This window comes from Aricia agestis, chromosome 9 (genome assembly GCF_905147365.1).
Source record: "Aricia agestis chromosome 9, ilAriAges1.1, whole genome shotgun sequence".
Taxonomy (NCBI): Eukaryota; Metazoa; Arthropoda; class Insecta; order Lepidoptera; family Lycaenidae; genus Aricia; species Aricia agestis.
In genome coordinates this window covers 918,384-941,580 of record NC_056414.1, presented here as the reverse complement: position 1 = coordinate 941,580, position 23,197 = coordinate 918,384, and the positions used below count along the sequence as shown (strand labels likewise).

At 40.4% G+C, this 23,197-nt stretch overlaps 2 protein-coding genes across 2 annotated transcripts in view; one reads left to right on the top strand and one right to left on the bottom strand.

Annotated features, from left to right (window-relative positions):
• LOC121730378 (ubiquitin-like modifier-activating enzyme 5) overlaps positions 1-6,693 on the top strand; it is a 14,526-nt gene extending 7,833 nt beyond the window's left edge. The window contains exons 5-9 of the mRNA XM_042119396.1: positions 2,408-2,519; positions 2,860-2,957; positions 3,822-3,960; positions 4,222-4,292; positions 4,964-6,693. Of these exons, the coding sequence (XP_041975330.1) occupies positions 2,408-2,519; positions 2,860-2,957; positions 3,822-3,960; positions 4,222-4,292; positions 4,964-5,077 (534 nt within the window). The 3' untranslated portion in view covers positions 5,078-6,693. The remainder of the gene's footprint in view (positions 1-2,407; positions 2,520-2,859; positions 2,958-3,821; positions 3,961-4,221; positions 4,293-4,963) is intronic.
• Positions 6,674-23,197, bottom strand: LOC121730658 (mutS protein homolog 5-like). The gene is made up of 18 exons (XM_042119800.1): positions 23,100-23,197; positions 22,943-23,012; positions 21,240-21,308; positions 20,383-20,584; positions 18,866-19,094; positions 18,114-18,284; positions 17,577-17,715; positions 17,273-17,335; positions 17,102-17,200; positions 16,706-16,802; positions 16,313-16,503; positions 16,132-16,177; positions 15,738-15,876; positions 8,989-9,209; positions 8,148-8,293; positions 7,543-7,755; positions 7,053-7,214; positions 6,674-6,769 (listed from the first exon to the last, which is right to left on the bottom strand). The coding sequence occupies exons 1-18, from the start codon at positions 23,195-23,197 to the stop codon at positions 6,674-6,676; spliced, it is 2,451 nt and encodes an 816-aa protein (XP_041975734.1).

The window sequence follows — 23,197 nt, the reverse complement described above, 5'->3', positions numbered from 1 at the left end:
CGGCAAGGTCCCGCTTGACCTTGAGACTCAGTGCGCGCTGGCGTCGGACATTCTGTCTCGATGCAGCGCGCGTGCTCTTCTAAAAAGGAGATTAAATTATCTAATGTGGGCAGAACATCAGAGGCGCCGTATCTCCTCTCGAATAATGTGCGGAGCTCCCCCTGTAGTTTACGGACTACAATCGAGACAAAAACATAGTTGCTGTCCATAGGTAAATTTAAATTTTTTAATGCGCTTTGAGTCGAGATGAGCGGAGTGAGAAAAGTAGCTCGGATACTCGAGCGTATATGAATGTTGGGCAGACCGAGTATAATATCGACAAACCTGTCGATCAACACGCGACGGTTTTCATATCGACGTGTTAGTATGTCGAGCGCAACACTATAATTCTCGTTAGTGATTTTTAGATGAGAAACCATGGATAATGCCTCCCCCGACAGGCATGAGAGCAGGTAATGTAATTTAACCGCGTCCGACAACGTTGCTATGTCGTCCATCAGACTACGGAAAATCGTAATAAAAGAAGGCCATTCTTCAACCAACGAATTAAACTTCGGAAGCTCAATTTTAGGCAGAACGGAAGAAGTGAGCTGAGGAGTCTCCGAAGTACTTTGTGTGTTTTCGGCCGCTGTTAAAATAAAATAATATTCAGAAATCGCACTGTCGTAATTGGACGTATATAGTTTTTCGTTATCTTGGGATAAGTTTGGGTCGTCTAGAATCTCATGATAAATTTTCTCGAGTCTTGTTTTTTGATAGGAAACTTCCTTGAATCGCGCATTAAATTCCTTTCTTAATGTTTGAGAAGACTCCTTGGAGTCGCCACTAGAAAGTGCTGTCGCAATTTCTTTGAGCCGACTGAAAGCTTTGACGGCCTCTCTGAAAACAGCAGCTTGCGATTTAGTAGGCATGCTAGTGTAAAGGAACCTTAACGAGCTGATAAAAATGTATATAAGTAGTTAATAAACTATGTTGAAAAAATAGTAAAGTGTTATAGTAATGTGCTGAGTTAGTATATCTGAATTCTAACGCAAGTATAACTCGGTAACAGCAATATTATGTAATGAGCGGAGACATAAAACGTTTAAATGCGATACATAAGACGCTTGTTATTGTAATAGTTATTAAAAACAATTAACAGATGTTTCTTATCGGAGCGGAGGTGCTGAGGTATGTGCGCGCGGCGAAAGATCGATCGCGGTAAGGCGAGTAATTAAGTCGAAGTACCTAAGTGCTAAGTTAACAAAAACAACTGTAAATATTTCAATGAGCTGAACAATAATAACACTTAATGTAATAGGCACAAACTATGTGATATATGAAAGTTTCTTTGTTCCTACAACCCGACGGAATTATGTTGAAGATATTTTTATATTGGTATTTGGGCTGAAATATATTCGGGAATTTAATTTAAATGCAATATAGACGCAACATATGGGCTGAAAATAATGCGATTACAATTATACAATAAGATGATAGGGGATTAAATTACCTATGCAAATTATTACTTAATATGGCGGACGAACAAAATCGTATTTGGCAAACTTGCAAAAATATTGCCGTTAACAGGTAAAAAATGGGCGGAGGTTACTTAATTCGATAGAATATTATAATAAAATGGGATTCTAATAAGATTAGGCAGAAATATGAGCAGAATGAACTGTAGTTTTAATTTTCGCCGGGCGGGGCATTAAAGCGGGTGGGTGAAAAAAAAATTCCTAGGAGGCTCGTATGGACCACGGGGTGTGCTGAAAGGCTCGAAATGACCAGAAAGGTCACTGGACGGCTCGAAAGGACCAGAAAGGTCACTGGACGGCTCGAAAGGACCAGAAAGTGTAGGGGCGAGGACCCCTACACTACAACGTTGGGCAGAAAGGAAACTGGGGTTACCTGGTGGCTGAGGTAGCTGGGCAGATGAGCTGAGACGGGATGAGCTGATGTGGTCACACGACACTGTCACCTTCTATTTCACTGAGCTGAGATTTTATCGCGAATCACGGGAACGGCTAGCCGATATTTTTCGTATGTAACGATCGCGCGCCGGTAATGGACTGTGTCGAACTGTATGTCAAACGTATGACAGCTGACAGCGCAGACTCATGCGCAGTGTTGCCAACTGCCACATTCGTCGCGCTAAAGTTTGGCGCGAACAGCGTGTGAGCCGGCAGACAACTCATTTTGAGTCTCCGTGTGAATCAAACAGGACTTTTGTATGAAACTGAATGCAGCAGAATTCTGCCCGGCAGAAATTCTGCGAGTTGCAGAATTTCTGCCGGGCACACAACTCACAAATTGGCTCGTTTGGCTTCACCCTAAATATTATGTTTTTGTGCATTGTCCAATGACTGGTACTGTCCAATCACTGGTCGTTTTACCTCATAATAATTATAACATCAACTGTATCCAGTGCGCGCCGCCTCTAGTAGTAGCGAGCAAGATCGACGAGCGCACGCTAAAGCGTGAGGGCGTGTGCGCCGCGAGCCTGCCCACCACCATGGGCATCGTCGCCGGATTCTTAGGTGAGTCTTACCTTTATTATGTGAGGCAAACAAGCAAATAAAGCGCCTGATAGAAAGTGATTACAGACGACGCATGCATTGTCTTTATAGTTGATAATTAAGATACAGATCACAGCTAATACATAACTCCAATGGTGTTTCAGACATGGACTATGCCTGATTTCATCCACAGCTTTTTGGTTTAATACTGAATTAGTTTTTTTTTTGGTTTGGTTGTTTAGTTATTCTAATTATTATGCGTTAAGAAAGAGCAGTTAATAATTTATTAAGAAAATATGATATTTTAGACTGCGCATTGTAGTGTCTTATATACATTACTTATTTTAAATTTGTTTTCTAGTACAAAACACGCTCAAGTACCTACTGGGTTTCGGTAACGTGACCAACTACCTCGGCTACAGCGCGCTAACTGACTTCTTCCCCACTATGACACTAAAGGTATTGTCAACTTTTTCGCGCCAACTTCGACGAAAGACACTACCTATTTAAAACATTATTTTGTCGTATGTACTACTACAAAATACTAGAGATCACCCAATGGTCGAAATTCGACCTTAGTTTCAACGACATTAGGACTACTACCTATATTTTGTAAAAAAATATTGACTTTATCACATTTTTTTCAACTCTAGTCTCTGGGACTCAGCTAATCTCAGACTGGCCGTGTAATCATTGTCTAATAGTATCTGATTCAATAAAAAAAATTACAATCCATTTTCAATTTGTCACCTTGTTGTCAGCAGACTTCAACCAAAAATAAAAGAGTATAATTCGTATGCATAGGCTTGTCACTCAAAAATCTGTCATTTTTCCTAGTGTGTGTGTTGTAGTGTGTTTAATGTTTTATTTGTTAAAATAATGTATGATAAAAGCATAATATCAAAATAATATTAGCTCGATGCACTCCTTCACTATATAAACTATAACTGTGCAAAATTTCATCTACCTACGTTTCCCCATTTTTCGTCAAAAGGGATACAAAGTTTTTGGCTCACGTATAGATACCTTTTATAACTCTAAAACAGTAATATAGTACAGCAATACAATGCATTTCACGTCGTGTGATTCGTTTTTTCCCCCCATACTGTCTTTAGAATAACGATGATTGTGGAGCACTATCAGCAGTTATTTGGTTTAAAGGTGAAACCGCAATAACTGCAACTAAAAAAAAATTAAGTAAAATTACTGCATTATGCGATGTTCGTCCTACGCGACATGAAACTTTAGCACTTCTCTGCCACTCCTAGTGTGGTTTTCTCTATAATATTATAAAGGTTATAAGTTATAACAATCGTGTTCTAGCCGAACCCCACATGCGAGGACTCGTGGTGCCGGAAGCGGCAGGCGGAGGTGTGCGCGGCGACGGCGGCGCGGCCCGCGGTCGAGCTCGCCACGGAGGTCACTGAGGACACCACGCCGCTGCACGAGGATAACGAGTGGGGTGAGCGCAGTCTAAACTAGATTAGTTCGCGACCAAATTCGTGATAATTCGTATATTGCCCTCGCAATGGCTGCTGAAAATAATACTATCTCGTTTTAGGTGTTTAAAACTCGAAAGCAATATTTTAGTAAGCAAGGGGAAAAAGCGGGTAATGCACCATTAAAGTATTTTAAATATAACCGAAGGAGCACTATTTTGTATCTATTACGAGAATTATTTTCTAAACTCTATTAATACTATTTATATTTTTTTTAATTACAGGCATAAGTCTAATAGACGAAAATACGCCAGAAGAAGAGACGACCAACTTGAAATTAGTAGATGGTGTTCAGGTAAACATAATATTATGCATACAGCATACTAGATAGTTCCACCACAGTATCAAACAACAACTATAAGAGCTAAACTTCAAGCTCTGAGGATTGTAATAAAGATTAAACATTAGTATCTTTATTAGTATTTATTAGTATCTTAATGGCTATAGAAAGCTATGTATTAGCCAAGTATTAGATATATTTATGACATCTTCTAGAGCTCTCTGCCCAGTAGTGCGACACAAAAGGCTTGCGTGTTTTATACTTGAAAAGATTGTTGTATTTTTCTCGTGACTGATTCATCATCATAATTGTACGTGGGAGAGCCATCCTTCGGCACGAATGGGCCAGCTCGACCGGAGAAATACCACGTTCTCACATAAAACCGGCGTGAAACAGTGCTTGCGCTGTGTTTCGCCGAGTGAGTGTGTTTACCGGAGGTCCAATCCCCTACCCTATTCCCTTCCCTACCCTCCCCTATTCCCTTCCCTTCCCTTCCCTTCCCTTTCGGCTTTCCATCCCTACCCTCCCCTATTAGGGCTATTACCCTATCCCCTCTTAAAAGGCCGGCAACGCACCTGTAGCTCTTCTGATGCTGCGAGTGTCCATGGGCGACGGAAGTTGCTTTCCATCAGGTGACCCGTTTGCTCGTTTGCCCCCTTATTTCATTTAAAAAAAATGTATTTCAGGTGGCATACACAGTACCTGTAGACAACAGCACGCCGGAGTCGAGTACGGGCGGCGCCGTTGCTGCTGAAGAACTGTCGCTGGAGGAGCTCATGCAGCAGATGAAGACCATGTGAGCATGTGGACTGCAGGATAATCGCCGAGTCGACTGCAAGCAGCAGCAGCTGCAGCTTTACTTTAACAGCTTTACTGTCGACTGCATATCAGTAGGCGGAGTGTAAGTTTTTTCAAAATGTTTGAAGATGTTTTACGAAGTATGGTGTTGAATAAGTTGCTATTGTTTGCCACCAGTGGCGCTGTTTCGGTGCCATGAAAATTGAACGCCTCTACAGTGAGAAGTGAGAAAAAGTTATTCAACTTATACTAAAACACTTTTGGACTTATTTTACCTCTCAGTTTTGTGGTGGCGTGATCCTTACATCATTGGCATAAAGGTCCTATCAGAGGTAAAATAAATCCGAACAGTTTGTCCATGACGTGCAGTCGCTCACGTTGACTACGACGAACTGTTAACATATTCACTTTGACTGCAAGAAAACAGCATTTTGGAAGCATTTTGATAGCATTTCGACCGCATGATGACTGCATTTCGACTCCACAGTGACTGCATTACGATTGCTCAAGGATTTCCGACGGCCTGTACCTAGTTGCTACTTTCTTTTGTAATTTTTGTATTGTATATTTTGCATTAATATGTGTTATTTCGCTTGCTAACCTTGGTTGTGTATATTTTAGTAACAAATTCAAAAAGCTAGATGTTATATATACCTATAATGAATGTTGTTAATTGTTTAATGTAAATGTAATAGTTTGGGCACAAAATTTTGTTACTTGTTGGATCTGACTGTAAAAAATATTTAGTTTTTATTTTTTTCCTTTATCTGAAGTATCACACAACCACATTGGATGTCGTATGAAATTTTGTAACACGTCTCAAGATTGAGACTAAAGCATACTTACTCTAATATTTTGAGGTCGTGCTACTAATAATGATAATAATAATTGATCATAAAATCTAAGATCATTATATTTTTTTTATGATATTCTTTTCCCAAAACAATTTAAATCTTTATGACAAACCAAATCGTTAGAAATATATTGTATATTTATAATTATTGACGTTTCATATAAAATTTTAACGATATTAAGAGTTGTTTTGTACAGATTGGTGCTTTTACCAATCGGGACCTTAACAAGTGAAATAGGTTTATGCCCAGAAGATATTAAAATGTATTATCGTCCAAAAATACATTCCACTGTATAACGATTACTTAAAGTACTTATTTGCGTCGCATATGTTGTATGAAAATGAGAAAATATATATTTACGAAGATATTTACATTTTTCTGCAACACATTTGGCGCAAGTTTTTTAATAATACTCTATTGCATTTTGACTAACTTACCATTCTGGTAACTATTAACGAAACGAAGTTTAACACCTGAGTTTAATTATTGTTGTCGATGTAATTTATAATGTTTATATTGTTTTTCAATTATTTTCTGTATGTAAAATAGGTAAATGAATGTGCTAAACTTAAAATAAGAATACATAGGTATGAGTAATTGGTAAACTACCAAGTCAGTAGCTCTATCAATAATTTTGTGATAGAGCTCCTGAAATGGTGTTGCCATCAGATAAAATAAGTTTGTGTTAATTTATTAAAGGTGTTGCTAGAGCTAAGATATATTGTTTATTAAAATTTTATATAATTAAATATTATCTTCTGCAAGTCTCTGTTTCATTCTATCGGTCACTTTCTTCAGTTTTGTGATAATTTTTTTATTAGGCTCCGGGAGTTTGTTGTTCTGTAATTGAAACAATATTGATTATATTATATAATATTATTAATATTACTAGTTATTGCGTTATTGTTTTTTTCATCCTATAGATAGTTGATAGAACTCCTATCTCTAACGCACGAAAATATTGCTGTTTCAGTTTTACGCAGACCTCTGGAAACAGTTCACATATTCATGCGCGATAATGTAAGAGACAGCTAGCGTTAGATCTGTATTAATGAAATCCTTGCTGTTGGAGTTTAGATATATTTTGAATATGGAAATATGTATAATAATCTCTTCACTTTACCAAAATGGCATCCAGTACGGTCGCCGATCTCTCTACCACGTGGTCCTCGATGCCGCTGGCTCTGGCGACGTGGGGGGCGAAGCTCCCGGTCGCGGCACCTTCCTCCAGCCGGAACACGAACACGGGCGCTCCGCCCTCGCCCTCGCACACGTGACCGAAGCGCTAAAACAATTGGTCCTTCGAGTCGGATAACAAGTTTACAACATTCGCGATTAGGAAGACATTTTTGATTGGAGGTTTTCTAACCTCCAATCAAAAATGTCTTCCTAATCGCGTTACGTAGTCGAGTTACGTACGAATAGGCCTGCCTGTGTCGCAACGAAACGGGATACTAGCATAGCGCGTTGCTTACACATTTAAAGAGACTTGTATTTGTATTTGAATATGGCAAGTTGCCATATTCAAATACAATGGCGAATATCGTTTGTTTCCGAACGTTGTTCTGGTAGTTAGTGATGACAACTAACTTAACATTAAAATATCTACGTACCAAAAACCTCAATATCGGTGTTTCGACAACGAACTGTTGTATGTTGAGGTAGTGCGTTGACAGGAACACGTGCGGACAGGCCTCCTCCCGAAACAGCAACGTGTTGAGGGCGGCCGCGAGCAGAGACAGGCCGTCCGTGCTGGATGTGCCCTTCCCGAACTCGTCCACCAGGATGAGAGAGTTGCTGGCCGAGCCGTGGAGAGCCATCGACATCTGGGGTGAAAAGCAGGTTGAGAATCCGCGGAGCTGCGTTACAATATGTTTTTAAGATCCAATAGAACTGCGTTTGGCTAGGTCATGCAAGTAACGCAGCTTTAATAAGTTTAATTTGCCTAAAAATTGGGCAAATTTTGGATTATTATCAATGTGATTAGGCAAGGGTTACAGTCCATTTCAGCATCAAATCGATCACGATCTACAAATAGCATCGTGTGCGCGCGCGTCTTGCATACCTATCGCCTCAACAAATACACTTAAAAATCGAAGATTAGGTAGGTTCAGTACATCTTTATTCCATTTTTATCAAGAGACCATATTAAATTGACACTAACTATATTAATAAATATGATCCGTTTCTCAGAAGTGTCCCCAACGGCCAACCTCACCTGCCTTAGATCCACGAGGAAGGCGGACATGTGCGCGGCGACGCACTCGGCCGCGTGTATACGCGAGTGTATGCTCGACACCAGCCCGATGGTCGCGCGCTCCGCCGGCACGAAGCTGCCGATGTGCGCCAGGTATACTATCAGACCTGTGCGACCAACGTAAGCAGGATTTACAAGGGTACGCCATTTTTCAGAATAGGCAAGAAATCTCGCCCGTGGTCAACATTGAAAGCTTCAATCAGGTTGTCGGACTCAGGTTTAAGGCAAAACTGTTAGTGGCTATATCAAATATAATAAGCCATGGCTTTAGTAGAGACTTGGCAGTGGAGCGCTAAGAACTAAAAATAAAGTCACTCGCAAACCAATAAATTGCTATGAAACTGGCGCTTCCATCGTTATATCTTTGAAAAAGACAGGTAACGATGTGCCTTTACGAATTCCTTTGATTTATATCTTCAACCGCATTTCAAAATCTTCCTAGACGGGATTTTTTTTTAAAATGAAATAAGGAGGCAAACGAGCAAACGGGTCACCTGATGGAAAGCAACTTCCGTCGCCCATGGACACTCGCAGCACCAGAAGAGCTGCAGGTGCGTTGCCGGCATTTTAAGAGGGAATTAGGGTAATAGGGGAGGGTAGGGAAGGAAATAGGGGAGGCTAGGGAAGGGAATAGGGTAGGGGATTGGGCCTCCGGTAAACTCACTCACTCGGCGAAACACAGCGCAAGCGGTGTTTCACGCCGGTTTTCTGTGAGAACGTGGTATTTCTCCGGTCGAGCCGGCCCATTCGTGCCGAAGCATGGCTCTCCCACGTCTATAATGTGTATATGTCCTAAACTTACCAATCTGCTTCAAATACACGCTCTTGCCGCTGGAGTTGGGTCCGGTGAGGATCTTCACGTACCCCGCGTCATGGCTGCTCTGCACGTCGTTCGGCACGAACGTGTCGCACACTGTCACGTACAGCGGGTGCTTGCCCGCGCGCACGTCGATAACCTTGTCCGTCGTGAGTGTTGGACGGACGAAGTTCAGCTCTTTGCATACTTTGGATATGGCTAGGAGGCTGAAAATGTGAACTTTGCTGTTTTTGGTATAAAAAAAAGTTTATGGCAGTTGAGATGGCAGCCTACAGAAGATAGGTAGCTTGGTGTGGACCTATAAGAATCTTCTATAGCTTGACATGATCAGCAAATTCAGAAACAACAGATTGTGCAACTGCAGCTGGTCTTGTTCTGACGGAATTACAAAGTGGGTTTGTTACTACTTAATTTGAGTTTGGATTTATCACGGACTAGCTGTTGCCCGCGACTTCGTCCGCGTCAGTATAGTAGATCACGTCCCAAGTATTATTTATTGTACATTTTTTCGCAAAAAATAGCCTATGTCCCTTAACGTGGTCTATTCTTCATGTTTGCCAAATAACATAAAAATTGCTCCAGTAGTTTCCTCTATCTCTTCGCTCCTATTAGTCGTAGAATAATAAAATATAACCTATGGCCTTCCTCGATAAATAGGCTATCGAACACTGAAAGAATTTTTCAAATCGGACCAGTAGTTCCTGAGATTAGCGCGTTCAAATAAGTCCTTTCAAATAATTTCCCCCCTTTTTGCCACACTTTCCTCTATTTCTTCGCTCTTATTAGTCTTAGCGTGATAAAATATAGCGTATAACCTTCGTCAACAAATGGGCTATCTAACACTGAAAGATTTTTTTAAATCGGACCAGTAGTTCCTGAGATTAGCGCGTTCAAATAAGCCCTTTCATATAATTTCCCCCGTTTTTTCCACATTTTCCACTATTTCTTCGCTCCTAATAGTCTTAGCGTGATAAAATATAGCCTATAGCCTTCCTCGATAAATGGGCTATCTAACACTGAAAGAATTTTTCAAATCGAACCAGTAGTTCCTGAAATTAGCGCGTTCAAACAAACAAACTAACAAACTCTGCAGAATTATAATATTATAAGTATTGTCGAACATAGAGAAAGGAAAAAAAGTAATGTTTTTTGAAGTTAGATTAATTGTCAATGTGAAAAAATATGAGAGATGAAAAAGATGTAAAATGATTTTGTGATTTATGTTATAATGTTCAATAAAGAGTGATTTCAGTTGATGTGGTTTTCTTCATGGTCCTTCAGAAGCTGGATTCAATGTATGAACAGGTGACCTATGGATGATAAGTAATAGAATTTATAATTTCTTTGAGAAAAGAGTTGTACAATATGGAAGGTCTCATTCGAATTCAAAAATCTATTCAAGCTCAAATAACTAAGGACTATACCAACTTTAAGAAATCTCCCAAGGTGAGAATTAGCCGCTCATATGTAAGGGCAAGATATTCAAGTTTAGAAGCGGAATGGACGAAATTTCAGAGTAATTATTATGAGTTAATAGCGATGGCGGAACTTACAGAAGAAAAAGATTATTTAGTAAAGGACTTACATGACGAAGTCAAGGAAAATTATTATGCCTACAAGGAAGATTTGGACGAGGCACTTGAAGGCTTATCGATCACCGCTGCATCCTCAGAAACCAATTTCAAAGATCATAAGGAGGAGTCACCTAAGTCGATCACCTTACCAAAAATTGACATCCCAATTTTCTCTGGGAAGTACGTTGAGTGGCCCACTTTCCACGACCTGTTTGAATCGATTATCCATAAGAACACGGATTTAGCCGGTGTACAGAAATTATACTACTTAAAAAGCCACATCACAGGGGAGGCCGAACTTTTGCTGCGGCATGTTCCAATAACAGAGGCCAACTACGAAAAAAGTTGGAATATTATTAAAAAAAGATACAGTAACAAGCGGTACATCGCCAATAATATATTGGCTCGCTTGTTTGGGCAACGGAATTTGCACACGGAAGATAGCAACGGAATTCGAAGTTTATTGGACACCACGAACGAATGTCTCAATGCGCTATCAAATTTGGGATTTGACATTTCAACGTGGGATGTATTGATAGTTTACATAGTAGGTAAGTCAAAGATTGGACACGGAATCTAGAAGACAGTGGGAACAAAAGATTTGCAATAATTTAGACGATTCACCTGATTTAAAAGAGCTATATATCTTTCTGGAAGGTAGATTTCGAGCACTGGAGTTTTTAGAAGTGAAGGAGAAAAGGTCGTACATAGAACAAAGACATAGACCAAATGTATTCTCAGTCTCTGCTGTCGTATGTTTATATTGTAAAGAGAATCATATATTAGAACAATGTCCGAAATTTCAGCAACTGGATTTTAATTCCCGAACAGAGTTTATACAACATAGCAGATTATGTTTTAATTGTTTTGGCGTCAACCACACGGTCTCAAAATGCAGGTATTTCAATTCTTGTCAACGATGCGGACGTCGACACCATGTACTGCTCCACTCCGAAAACCCGGCGGCGTCGCAGGGTCTCGCTCACGCTTCACAGTCCCCAGCTGGCCATGGAATTGAGATGAGTAATATTATGACGAATATGGCAAGCAGCCCTATTGGTGCTCACGGAGAGGTAATGCTAGCTACTGCACTAGTTAAAATAGAAACGAAGAAGGCATGTATAATATTGAGAGCCTTGCTCGATCAAGGCTCTCAAGCCTCTTTTATTACAGAGAGGGCCGTTCAATTATTAGGACTTCGGAAGTCCGCTACAGAAGGGGTAGTATCGGGTGTAGGAGGCGATACTCAGAATTTATCAGTACATGGTAGGATTTAAATTACAATCTACTATAAGACCTTTTAATTGTGATGTTCAGGCTTACGTTTTAAACTGTTTGTCGTCTTTACTGCCAGCAAACCCTATTAAAATTAGAGATTGGCCTGAATTTCGAACTATAGATTTAGCTGATCCTAGATGTGACAAGCCTGGTAAAATAGACTTACTACTAGGTGCGGATCTTTATGGGCTCATATTAACACATGGTTTAATTCGACATCCATCAGGTAGTTTAATAGCTCAAAATACTCTTCTGGGATGGATTGTATCCGGTCGCGCCCCAGCACAGACACTTCGCGCTCGCAGTATATTAAGTCTGCACATTCGAGATGAGTCGGTAAGTGAATTGTTGCGTAAATTCTGGGAACTGGAAACTGATCTTCCAAAGGATATTGTATCCGCAGAAGATAAGAAATGTGAGGATTTCTTTCAATCCACAACGTGTCGAGATGAGTCAGGTCGATATATTGTTCGTCTTCCTTTTGTGAATGAAGTACCAGACTGTAGGGCAGGTGAGTATCGTAAAGTGGCCTTAAAGAGATTCCATTTTTTAGAAAGAAAATTAAATAAGGATCCTGAACTCAAAAGAGAATACTCCAAGGTGCTTAAGGAATATCTTGATATGAATCACATGGAACTAGTTCGAGATGAAGATCCTGTTCATCAGAGAGATAGTATTTACTTACCTCATCACGCAGTAGTGCGTCCTGAAAAAATAACGTCGAAGGTGCGAGTTGTTTTCGATGCATCGTGTAAGGGCGCTCATGGTAAGTCATTAAATGATTATCTTTTGGTTGGGCCACGACTACAACCGGATCTTCGCCATATTATTTTAAATTGGCGTACTTACCCCATTTGTTTTGTTGCTGATATTGTCAAAATGTATAGACAAATAAGGGTCTCTGCCGAGGATGCCAACTATCAGAGGATCTTGTGGAGAGATAATCCAGATGAGGAGGTTCAGGATTATAGGTTATTAAGAGTTACCTTTGGAGTATCTTCAGCTCCATTTTTAGCAGTAAGAAGTCTACAGCAAGTAGCAAAGGATGAAGGAGATCACTATCCCTTGGCAAGGGATAGAGTTCTGAAAGAATTCTATATGGACGATTTCATGTCAGGATGTGAAAATGAGATAGAAGGAGTAGAGATCTATAATCAAGTAGTCGATATGTTACATAAGGGAGGGTTTGAGTTACAGAAATGGAGAAGCAACAGCGCACGATTGAGTGAAGAATTTAATGCAGGGAATCTGATGAGGTAGTTAAGATTTTAGGATTAACTTGGAATGTGAGTCTTGATTGTTTTCAGTACAAAGTTAAGTTACCAGAGTCAAAGGGTTTGATCTCCAAAAGGACTATTTTATCGAATATATCTCGTCTGTTTGATCCTATGGGTTGGGTCGCACCAGTTACTGTAAAAGCAAAAATTTATATGCAAAAGTTGTGGCTTGCGGGTGTTACTTGGGATCAAGAGGTTCCCAGTGACCTATTAAATCAATGGGTTTCTTTTCGGGACGAGCTTAATGCGTTAAATAACTTTATGATTCCTAGGTGGGTGTCTACAGGCAAAAACAGCAAGGTCGAGCTCCATGGTTTCTGCGATGCCTCAGAAGCGGCCTATGCCGCCGTAGTATACCTTCGGGTCATAAATGAAACTGATGCACATGTTAGCTTGTTAGCGGCTCGAACAAGGGTGTCTCCACTCAAGCAAGTCTCAGTCCCACGTCTTGAGTTATGTGGAGCAGTTTTATTAGCAAAACTTTTATATGAAATTTCAAACGTATTAGCTATACACAAAACACAACTCCGAGCTTGGACTGATTCGACAATCGTGCTTGCTTGGTTGAGAGGTGAGCCTCGAAGGTGGAAGACCTTTGTAGCCAACAGAGTTAGTGAGATTTTGAAGGTTTTAGATAACGATCAGTGGTCACATGTGGAGTCAGAACAGAACCCCGCCGATTGTGCGTCACGCGGAATGTCGCCAAAGGAACTTATGCAGTATGACCCTTGGATTAAGGGCCCTTGTTGGTTGCGTGATCGGCAGTTTACTGTTCCAGATAGTCCCGTTGTTTCAGTGACATTGGAAGAAAAAATAATAGTGCATACAGCAGTCTTCCAGACGAGTTCAGAGTTACCAGTTTGGACCAAATTTTCTTCCTTACAAAAGCTGTTGAGGGTTATCACATATTGTTGTAGGTTTATTAGAAGAGAACGAACTAAATCGTTAGAAACGTTGAGTTTTATTACGGTAAAAGAATTGAACGAATCTTTGACTATAGCTATAAAATCTTGTCAAAAAATTTCCTTTCCAGAGGAGCTGCATCGGTTAAGTTTATCTAAGTCTGTTTCAAAAGCTAGTCCACTTAAATCACTGTGTCCATTCTTAGATGAGGAAGGCGTAATACGAGTTCAAGGAAGGATTCAACAGAGTTAAGTGGCATACGACGTAAAGCATCCTATTATTTTACCTCACTCTCACCATCTGTCCAATTTGATTGTAGCTGATGCTCACTTAAAGACTTTGCATGGTGGATTTCAGCTTATGTTAAACTACATAAGATCTAAGTTTTGGATCATTCGTATCAAGAGTCTTATAAAAAGACACTATAAGACATGTATCAGATGTTTACGCTACAGTCAAACAAGTATTCAACCCTTTATGGGTAATTTACCAGAGGCACGTGTATCTGCAAATCGTGCTTTCTTAAAAAGCGGGGTTGATTACACTGGTCCAATTAATGTGCGATTGTCCAAGGGCAGAGGTTGTAAATGTAGTAAGGGATACATATTATGTGTGTTTGTGTGTATGTCCACACGCGCCATACATCTAGAAGCAGTAAGCGATATGACCACGGCAGGGTTTTTGGCAGCATATGAACGTTTTGTGGGTCGCCGGGGTTATTGCCAAGAGATGTGGAGTGACAATGGATCGAACTTCGTTGGTGCTTCGAGAGAATTAGTTAAATTATTTCAAGGTGAGAATAACAGCATGATAAAAGAAGTAGGGGAGAATCTCGCTAATCGAGGAACCGATTGGCATTTTATACCACCGCATGCACCTAACTTTGGTGGCCTTTGGGAAGCGGGGGTAAAATCTACAAAATGGCATCTCAAACGCGTTTTAGATGGATCGACTCTAACGTTTGAGGAATTGGCAACCCTGCTTGTAAAAATAGAGGCATGTCTTAATGCGCGCCCTTTGTACAAGGTTATGGATGGTGAAGAGTTAGCTTTGACCCCAGGACATTTCCTGATCGGGGAACCCTTAATTTCGGTACCTAAAAAGCAGTTAGAGGACGTCAAGAATTGTAGTCTTTCTCGGTGGCAGCTGATGCAAAAACTCGTTCAACAATTTTGGCGCAGATGGTCAAAGGAGTATTTGACAACTCTACAGAATAGGTATAAATGGTCAAAAATTACTCCTGAACCGAATATTGGTGATATCGTTTTAGTGAAGGAAGATGATCTTCCTCCAACTAAATGGTTGTTAGGACTCATTACCGAAAAACATCCAGGTATTGACAAAATCACCAGGGTTGTCACATTAAAATGTAAAAATAATTCTATAAAGAGAGCAGTTTCAAGGTTGATAATTTTGCCTAACATGTTAGAATAAACTTAGGAATTTTGATTATTGTTATATTTAAGAATATTATTACTAATATTCATGGTGGGCGGAATGTCGAACATAGAGAAAGGAAAAAAAGTAATGTTTTTTGAAGTTAGATTAATTGTCAATGTGAAAAAATATGAGAGATGAAAAAGATGTAAAATGATTTTGTGATTTATGTTATAATGTTCAATAAAGAGTGATTTCAGTTGATGTGGTTTTCTTCAAGTATAGATATAGATTGAGAGGCATGTGGTACCACCACCACCAGTACCAGTCGAGCTCGGCGGCGCGGTCGACGGTGTCGGCGAGCGCGTACAGGCCGGCCAGCACGACCGTCGTCAGCCGCATCATGATGCGCGTCTCGTGCGCTACGATCTCGGGGTACGTGTCGCCGATCACCGCGTCCAGCTCTGTCGAAAAAACTCAAATTGGCACCTGCTTCCATAGAGATTCCTTAGAACGAGGTGCCTATTTAACTTCTGCGTGTTTAATGTAAAATGACTCCCAGATTCTGTAATTAACAGCTTGGTTTACAACTTCGGAGGTCATCCTCACCTCAACATTCCGGAAACGTCGGCGTTAGAACCGCAAGACAAAACTGCATAGTTAGATTAGTTTTTTAACTGATTGTTGTCAGTATTGTAGCGAAAATTAATAAAGCTTACCTTCACATCCTTTGCTTTTGTAGTGTATGTAGTCGTCGTTTTGGAACTGAAACAGATCACCAGGCAATCAGAGAAACTTAACTATTTTACAGGAAATTTAATTTCTTTTATGCTTTCGAAAATATGAAAATTTATTATTGTAAAACTAAAGGCTAATTAACAGACCTAACCTAACACTTACCATGAACCTCATATCGGGCAGCTGCTTGTCCTCCATAGTCAAGTTATCAGCCCAGGCCTTCACGCCCAGCAGGTACCCGAGGTGCGGCATGTACAGCATGGTGCACTCCTGCACGAACAGCGGTAGACGGTCCAGCTCCGCACGCGCAGTGTCTGACATTAGGCCATGGAGGCTCGCCATAGTTTGCTTCTCTGGAAGAAGAAACGCGTCCTGTTTCTTAATGTAAGGAATTCAATTGAGGAGGCTTCCTCAATTGAGTCAACCACACATCCCCTTAGCAACTCCTGTAATACAGAATCGACAGCGGCAACCAAACACAAATATACTTCAATAGCTCAAGGAGTCCGAGACTCGAGAGCTGGAACTGTTAGCTGGAATTTACTCATAACTTACTAAAGTCAAGATCCGGGTCAACGCCTGCCTTGACTGTGAATTTCCCTTCAGACTTGGACAAGTCGAAGTCGATCACACGGTTCATGTATAACGCCATCTAAAAGGTTAAAATTTCTAATTATTATAATAGGATAATATATATTACTGCAATGTTTTAACGCTAGGCGGCAATTCCAGCACATACAGTAAACAAGACTAGGTGGTGACTGAATGAGAAACATCAAACAGCCGCCTTTTAGTGTCATATATTTCAAAGATTTGTAGATTCGTAGACAGTTCAATGTATTAGTTATATTTCTCTTATTGGCCATGGCTTTCAAATCCCATAACATTTTTCATAGGAAATATTCATTTGTATACAGATGTATACCTAATAGCAAATCGGTTTGAGTATACCTCGTATAGTTGATTGGTGTCTACGGAAGCGATCTGATCGAGGTACTCGTTGTTGTGACCCTCGCAGGTCTCGCAGATCAGCACCGCGTTGTACAGCGTCTGACAGACAGACAGACTTAGTAGGTATAATCACCACTCCCGAAGCAAAGGTACCAAATGTTCAGTACTCACATTATAGAGAGATTTCCATTGATACGGTTTAGCAGACAACGCCTTGATTTTAGCTAAAATACCCTGTGAAAAGAAAATAAGTCATACACAGTTGAAAACAGTCTACAGTTTTCTGAAATTTCTGTTTTACAAATCTTAATATCATTGTTCCAATTAAGCCCATAACTTAAGGGTTGATTACGCAGATCTAGCGTTGTGACCTAAAACAGTTCTTAGGTTTTAGCAAGCAACTCCAGTCAGAGCACTCTAGTTTCGTAAAACGAGTCACAAAGATCTAAAGGATTCTATGAAGTGACGATCTCACATTAACGTTCTTGATGTACCGCAGGCTGGCTGTCAGGTTGCGGACGAGTGCGTCGCTGTGCGGCCGACAGAACACCTCCACTGCTGCCTGACGACGACGCAGCGTCGCCATGTCGGAGGTTGGGTGACGGAGGAAGATCCTTTACGAAGTATATAGGTAGCAGCCTCAGTGTGGTTGGGGATTAAACTACTTTGGAAGACGGCGCATACTGGTGTGGTCTAGTTAGTCGTGATCTGTTGGCTGGGTTTTACGCCTATACATAATCCGATCAAATTATTATCAATATCTCTTATTGGCATAATCTGAGATGATACCTCAATAAAACCAATATGTAGTTGAAATTAATTGACACCTCCGATGTTAGGAGGGCGTGGGAAGCCTTTAACTTTCGCCCTCAGAAATTGGGAACTTGTGAGCCAAAGTCTTATTGAATAAGATACATCGCGTAGTTGTTTGTTATTTTGGCAAGTTTAAAAAATGAAGTCTTGATTTTGAAAAAACCTCCTTTCTAAAAGATAAATCTCTAGTTTATCTTACCGCATCCTCCTCTGGCCGACCTTGGAGGAGCACTTGCTGAACAGTTGGTAGATGCTCAGCCCCTCCTTATTGCTGCCTCGCACCCCGCGCTTGAACCCGCTGGGATGGGACACGGTGTTGAAGATCTGCAGACCGCGGTACGTGTCCTCGTCTATCGTGACTATGTCGTTTCTGGAGGAGTTTACAGATTACAGAGCTAGCGAAAGTGGTAAGAGGCGTCTAGTCATGATTTCTCTAAATTCCCAATAAAGATGACGCTATTATTTCTAGATAGAATTGAACCCCTACATTTGTTCAAGGGCTGGTTTAGAGTTCAAAAAGAGTATAGCCTTAGGTTTACTATCACTTAGGTGGGTATTGACCCACCGAATTGAGACGAAACTAAGGGTGACTTCGTGATGCTTAGCTTTTAAGCCCTTAGCTCGTAAGATTAGGACATATTGTAAGAAGGGTTTATTAATATTTTGAATGTTGTTTTGTATTGAATTGTTTATTATATCGAATTATTTATAATAGAAAATGTATTTAAACGAAAATTGATGTATTAAGAATAAGTATTAAGTACCTAAGAATTTGCATGCTATATTATTAGTGAAAAGTGTGATCTAAGAAAGACTATTAACTGTAACACCAAAATGTACCACTTTTGAAGCAAATAAAGAAATATGAATATGAATATGAATATATGAATATGATGCACCAAAAGTCAAAACAAAGGATTCTTATTGATAACGTAAAAGAAGGAAACTCACAAAGAAATCCTCTTGAGCGTCAGAAACTCAGGTTTCCCGTGCAGATCGTAGTTCAGGTTACACCAGTTGAGGTCCAGGTACCGGAGTAGAGCGCCCAGCGCGTGGACTGTGGTGGTCTGCGAGAAGTCCAGGACGGTACGGAGGTACACCAGGCGCTGATCGTCCGAGCAGGCGGGGGGCTCCCCGGCCAGGGAGAGGGAGTAGATGCGACGTTTGCACGCTTCGAAGTCTAAGGAGTAGATGTGGATTTGACTATACATTTTTAGGGTTCCGTACCCAAAGGGTAAAAACGGGACCCTATTACTAAAGCTTCGTTGTCTGTCCGTCTGGCCGTCTGACTGTCTGTCTGTCTGTCTGTCTGTCGCCAGGCCGACCGCTATAGCTAGACTTCTGAAACTTTCACAGATTGTGTATATCTGTTGCCGCTATATTATAAACAAATACTAAAAATAAAATAATATTAATATTTAAGGGGGGCTCCCATACAACAAACGTGATTTTTTGGCTTTTTTGCTCGATATCAATAATGGCCACAGGTAGGCACTTGAAATTCTCATAAAGGCCTTATTTATATGTATACTTTAATAATTAATAATAATATTTAAACAAAATAAAAATTTAAGGGAGGCTCCCATGCGCAAAACACACTTTTTGGACCATTTGGACTATTAACGGTACGGAACCCTTCGTGCGCGAGTCCGACTCGCACTTGGCCGATTATTTGAATTACATATTAGAGCTTACATTATAGTAGTAACAGGTGTCAGCTACTATAGACGCTGGATTGGATTGTAAGGGCCTTATCACACTGGCGATTAGCGAGTGATTTGAAAGCGACGCGACTGCGCAGCGCACACGCCGCGATTCCGCGGAGTGCACGTAGCGACAGCGCAGCGTCGTCGCGGCGTGGTGTGGACGCCATGTTGTACACTCGTCTACACAGATTATTATTATAATTATAGGTATCTCGTCTAGGGAGTGACGTCAGAATCCATTTTGCTGCAGAGTGTCCAAAACGCCGAAGGCAAGCTGCGTGCACGCCGCGCAATCGCGGCGTCATCGCGGCGTGTGCGCTGCGCAGTTGCGTCGCTTTCAAACCACTCGCTAATCGCCAGTGTGATAAGGCCCTTACATGCTAATGCTTGATTTCCACTTAATAGAGCGTCTTTGTCAAAGTATAATGAATGCCTTCCCTTACAATAAAACCAAGAAGTAGGGTTGTATTTTATTTGATATAATAATAATTAACGGTTAACCTTAGTGCCAGATTAAGTAATTTTTATCAATGCCACTTACAACTCAAAAAGTCACAACTCATATTCATCTAGGCACGACGTAGACCGTATAGTTACCAAATTGGTCATGCTAAGCCCCGGTTATCAATGTCAAAATATAGGCTGGGTTTTATAAAAAAATATGGTAATTGGTAAGCAAGGTCCAAAGGAATTTTAACTACGATTGCGCCTATCGTGCCCTTCTTTAAGTAACTGTTATAGTACCTAATGTAATTCACATACTGTATTCTTTAGCGGATATGAAGATGAGTTTGCACTTCCCCTCTTCTCCTACACCGCTAATCACTGTCTGGCGCACGGCGGCGGAGAAGGTGGCTGGTGACTTGCCGTCCAGAACCAGCATCTGAGGGTCCACCTGGTGGAACAGGGACGCGAAAATCTCGTGCTCCGGCGGACGGTCCTGGATCTCTTCTAGGATTTGTAGCTGGAACAACATTACTTGTCGTGTTTCAGCTGCAATCCCTAAGCGACACCCGGCTGCCGCATAGCTATTGAAAATCTATTGTGTCTGCGATTCCCACGAACGAGGTATTAATAGGTGAGACGACAAAGAAATGAAATATAAACATTGTAGGTAATGGCGCGTTTAAACGTGTGCGTTTTTTGCGCGGGCAGAAGCAGCGCGCGTCGCTTGTTTTCCCAAACGCTATAGCAATTTGAGGTTCTATGCTAAATTATGTAATTTAGCAGTTTATTTTCATACATTTCCACAAACCGCGTACTTGCAGAAAACGCGCACGTATGTACGCGCCCTTACGTTGCTAATGAACCTCGGCAAACTTATTGCATTGTACGAGTCCACGTGCACCTACGTCCCACTTACAAAACTCAGTCTTGTAGGTAGCTACTACCTGTACGGTAGTGTGAGGAGGTGATAATAGGTAGGTACATTGTCCACATCTGTATCATGATCGCGTATCAGATCTCCGGCGCTAGTGTGGACGCAAAATGATCGCGATCATCGCGTACAAATGTAGCGATCATGATACGCTTCGATGCTACGCGACGGAGATCTGATACGCGATCATGATACAGATCTGGACATAGCCTAAAATGATAGATTTTTTTACTATAGGTACCTCTCCAGTCTGAAACGTGTAGGTAGCCGCGCCCAGTCGCCCTGACCTGCAGCAGACTGTCATCAGCACCTGAATAATGTAACAGCAAACAGGGTACTTGACTACTTGCATTCAACGTTCACAGCAGTCAGAAGTCAACGTTAGAAAATGTGTCAACATTTACCTAAGTCTAATTTTATAAAACGTGGTTCGATTGCTTTAAAAATGTTTTTACTTCGCAGTCGAAAATTTCGAATACAATTTAACTATTAGCCAGGCAACGCCTAAAATTTTTATATACTTTAGTAATAAAAAATATACTTATATAATAATCAAAGGAAAATTGAGGGGTTTTCCCGGATTTTTCCTATCGATCTGAGTTCAGATTGAGAGCGTTCGTGTCGGAGACGAACACAGCTCCGTGACTATTGTCGTTATTCGGGTTAATATTGTACACGTACCTAAATATTATACCCGATGCTTATAATAATATAATAATAATAATATCTATGGACGCTTCACACCACGTCAGTCTGGCCCCGTGCTAAGTACCTAAAGGACTTGTGTTACAGGTACCAGACAACGGAAATATATTTAATACTTTTATACTATACATATATTTAAGATTTTTATTATATCATACACATATTTAATACACATCCAGACCCGGGAACGCGGGTTCGAATCCCGCTCACGGACCAAAAATTGGTCCGTGAGCGGGATTCGAACCCGAACCCCCGGCTTGAGCTACCAACGCGCTCACCACTGTGCCACAAGGGTCGTCAGATTATCGTTATGGGTTATTTTGCACGTCTTGTTTTTTACAGTGTTGGTATTTATAAACTGTTGTCGTAATCTAGGGTCCAAACTACGAGGCGAATTATAAAACTTCAGATTAGAGGAGAATGATTAAAGTGGTCCAAATTTCCACCACCAACGAGACCCATATTGACTCATTCTCTATTAAATATAGAGTAACTTTCATTACGAGACAAATTAAAAATAAGCTGTCAGTAAAAAGTTATGACCATATGAAAAATAATTTTTTGAGTGAAAATATTGATATTGATATGCATCTATTTCAGTAAAAACGTAATAGGAAATGCCAAGCGACATCACAAAACAATAGATTGAGTAGTTAAAAAGTGCAATGGATCATATTATAAATACTATTTTATGTAATAAAATGGTAGAAAACTTTTTCATTCCGTTATAACTTTTTTCTAACAGGTTATTTTTGGTTGCGGCTTAGTAATAATGATTCCGTATTTAGCAGACCATTACGTAAGTGTTATTGGTTGTGGACATTTGCTCCAAACTCAATACATTTTTATTACATCTACAATATTTTTCATACAAAATTGTAAAAAACACGACTTCAGCCATAACTTTTCACTGACAGGGTATTTTCGATTGCGGTCTGGTTATAATGACTCAGTATTTAGTAGACATTTTTACTATATAGGTCTCGTTAGTGGTGGAAATTTGGACCAGACTCTATACATTTAAAAACATTCTCTTTTGAAAAATTGTATGAAATTTGGTGACTGGCTCGTGGTTTTGCTTATAATATAGCGGTTATAGCCTCTAGAGTATAGATAATAAACATAGTGAAACTTACTTGTTATATATTTACTAAGTACCTACATGTTCATTCATCAATCTCATTTTAATGGTGATCGTAAACCAAAAGGTAAACCTTTAAAGAAGTGTAACAAACTTACATCTTCGTTTTCAGTCTCTTCGCTAGTTTCTTGATTACCTATTACGGTAGTCGCGTTTTCATTATCGCTCCTGAAAGTTTACTTGATTACTAATATTCTCTCTTTCAGCCGATGTTCTTGTACATAGTTTTGAATTGAATATTGTCGAACGCAATACCTTCTGCTATGAGCAATCACAAAATGTCCCTTCGATGAACTCGAACCGCCTTTACTCGTGTGCGCCGCACTTGTTGAGGTATCAATGAAATCAGACAT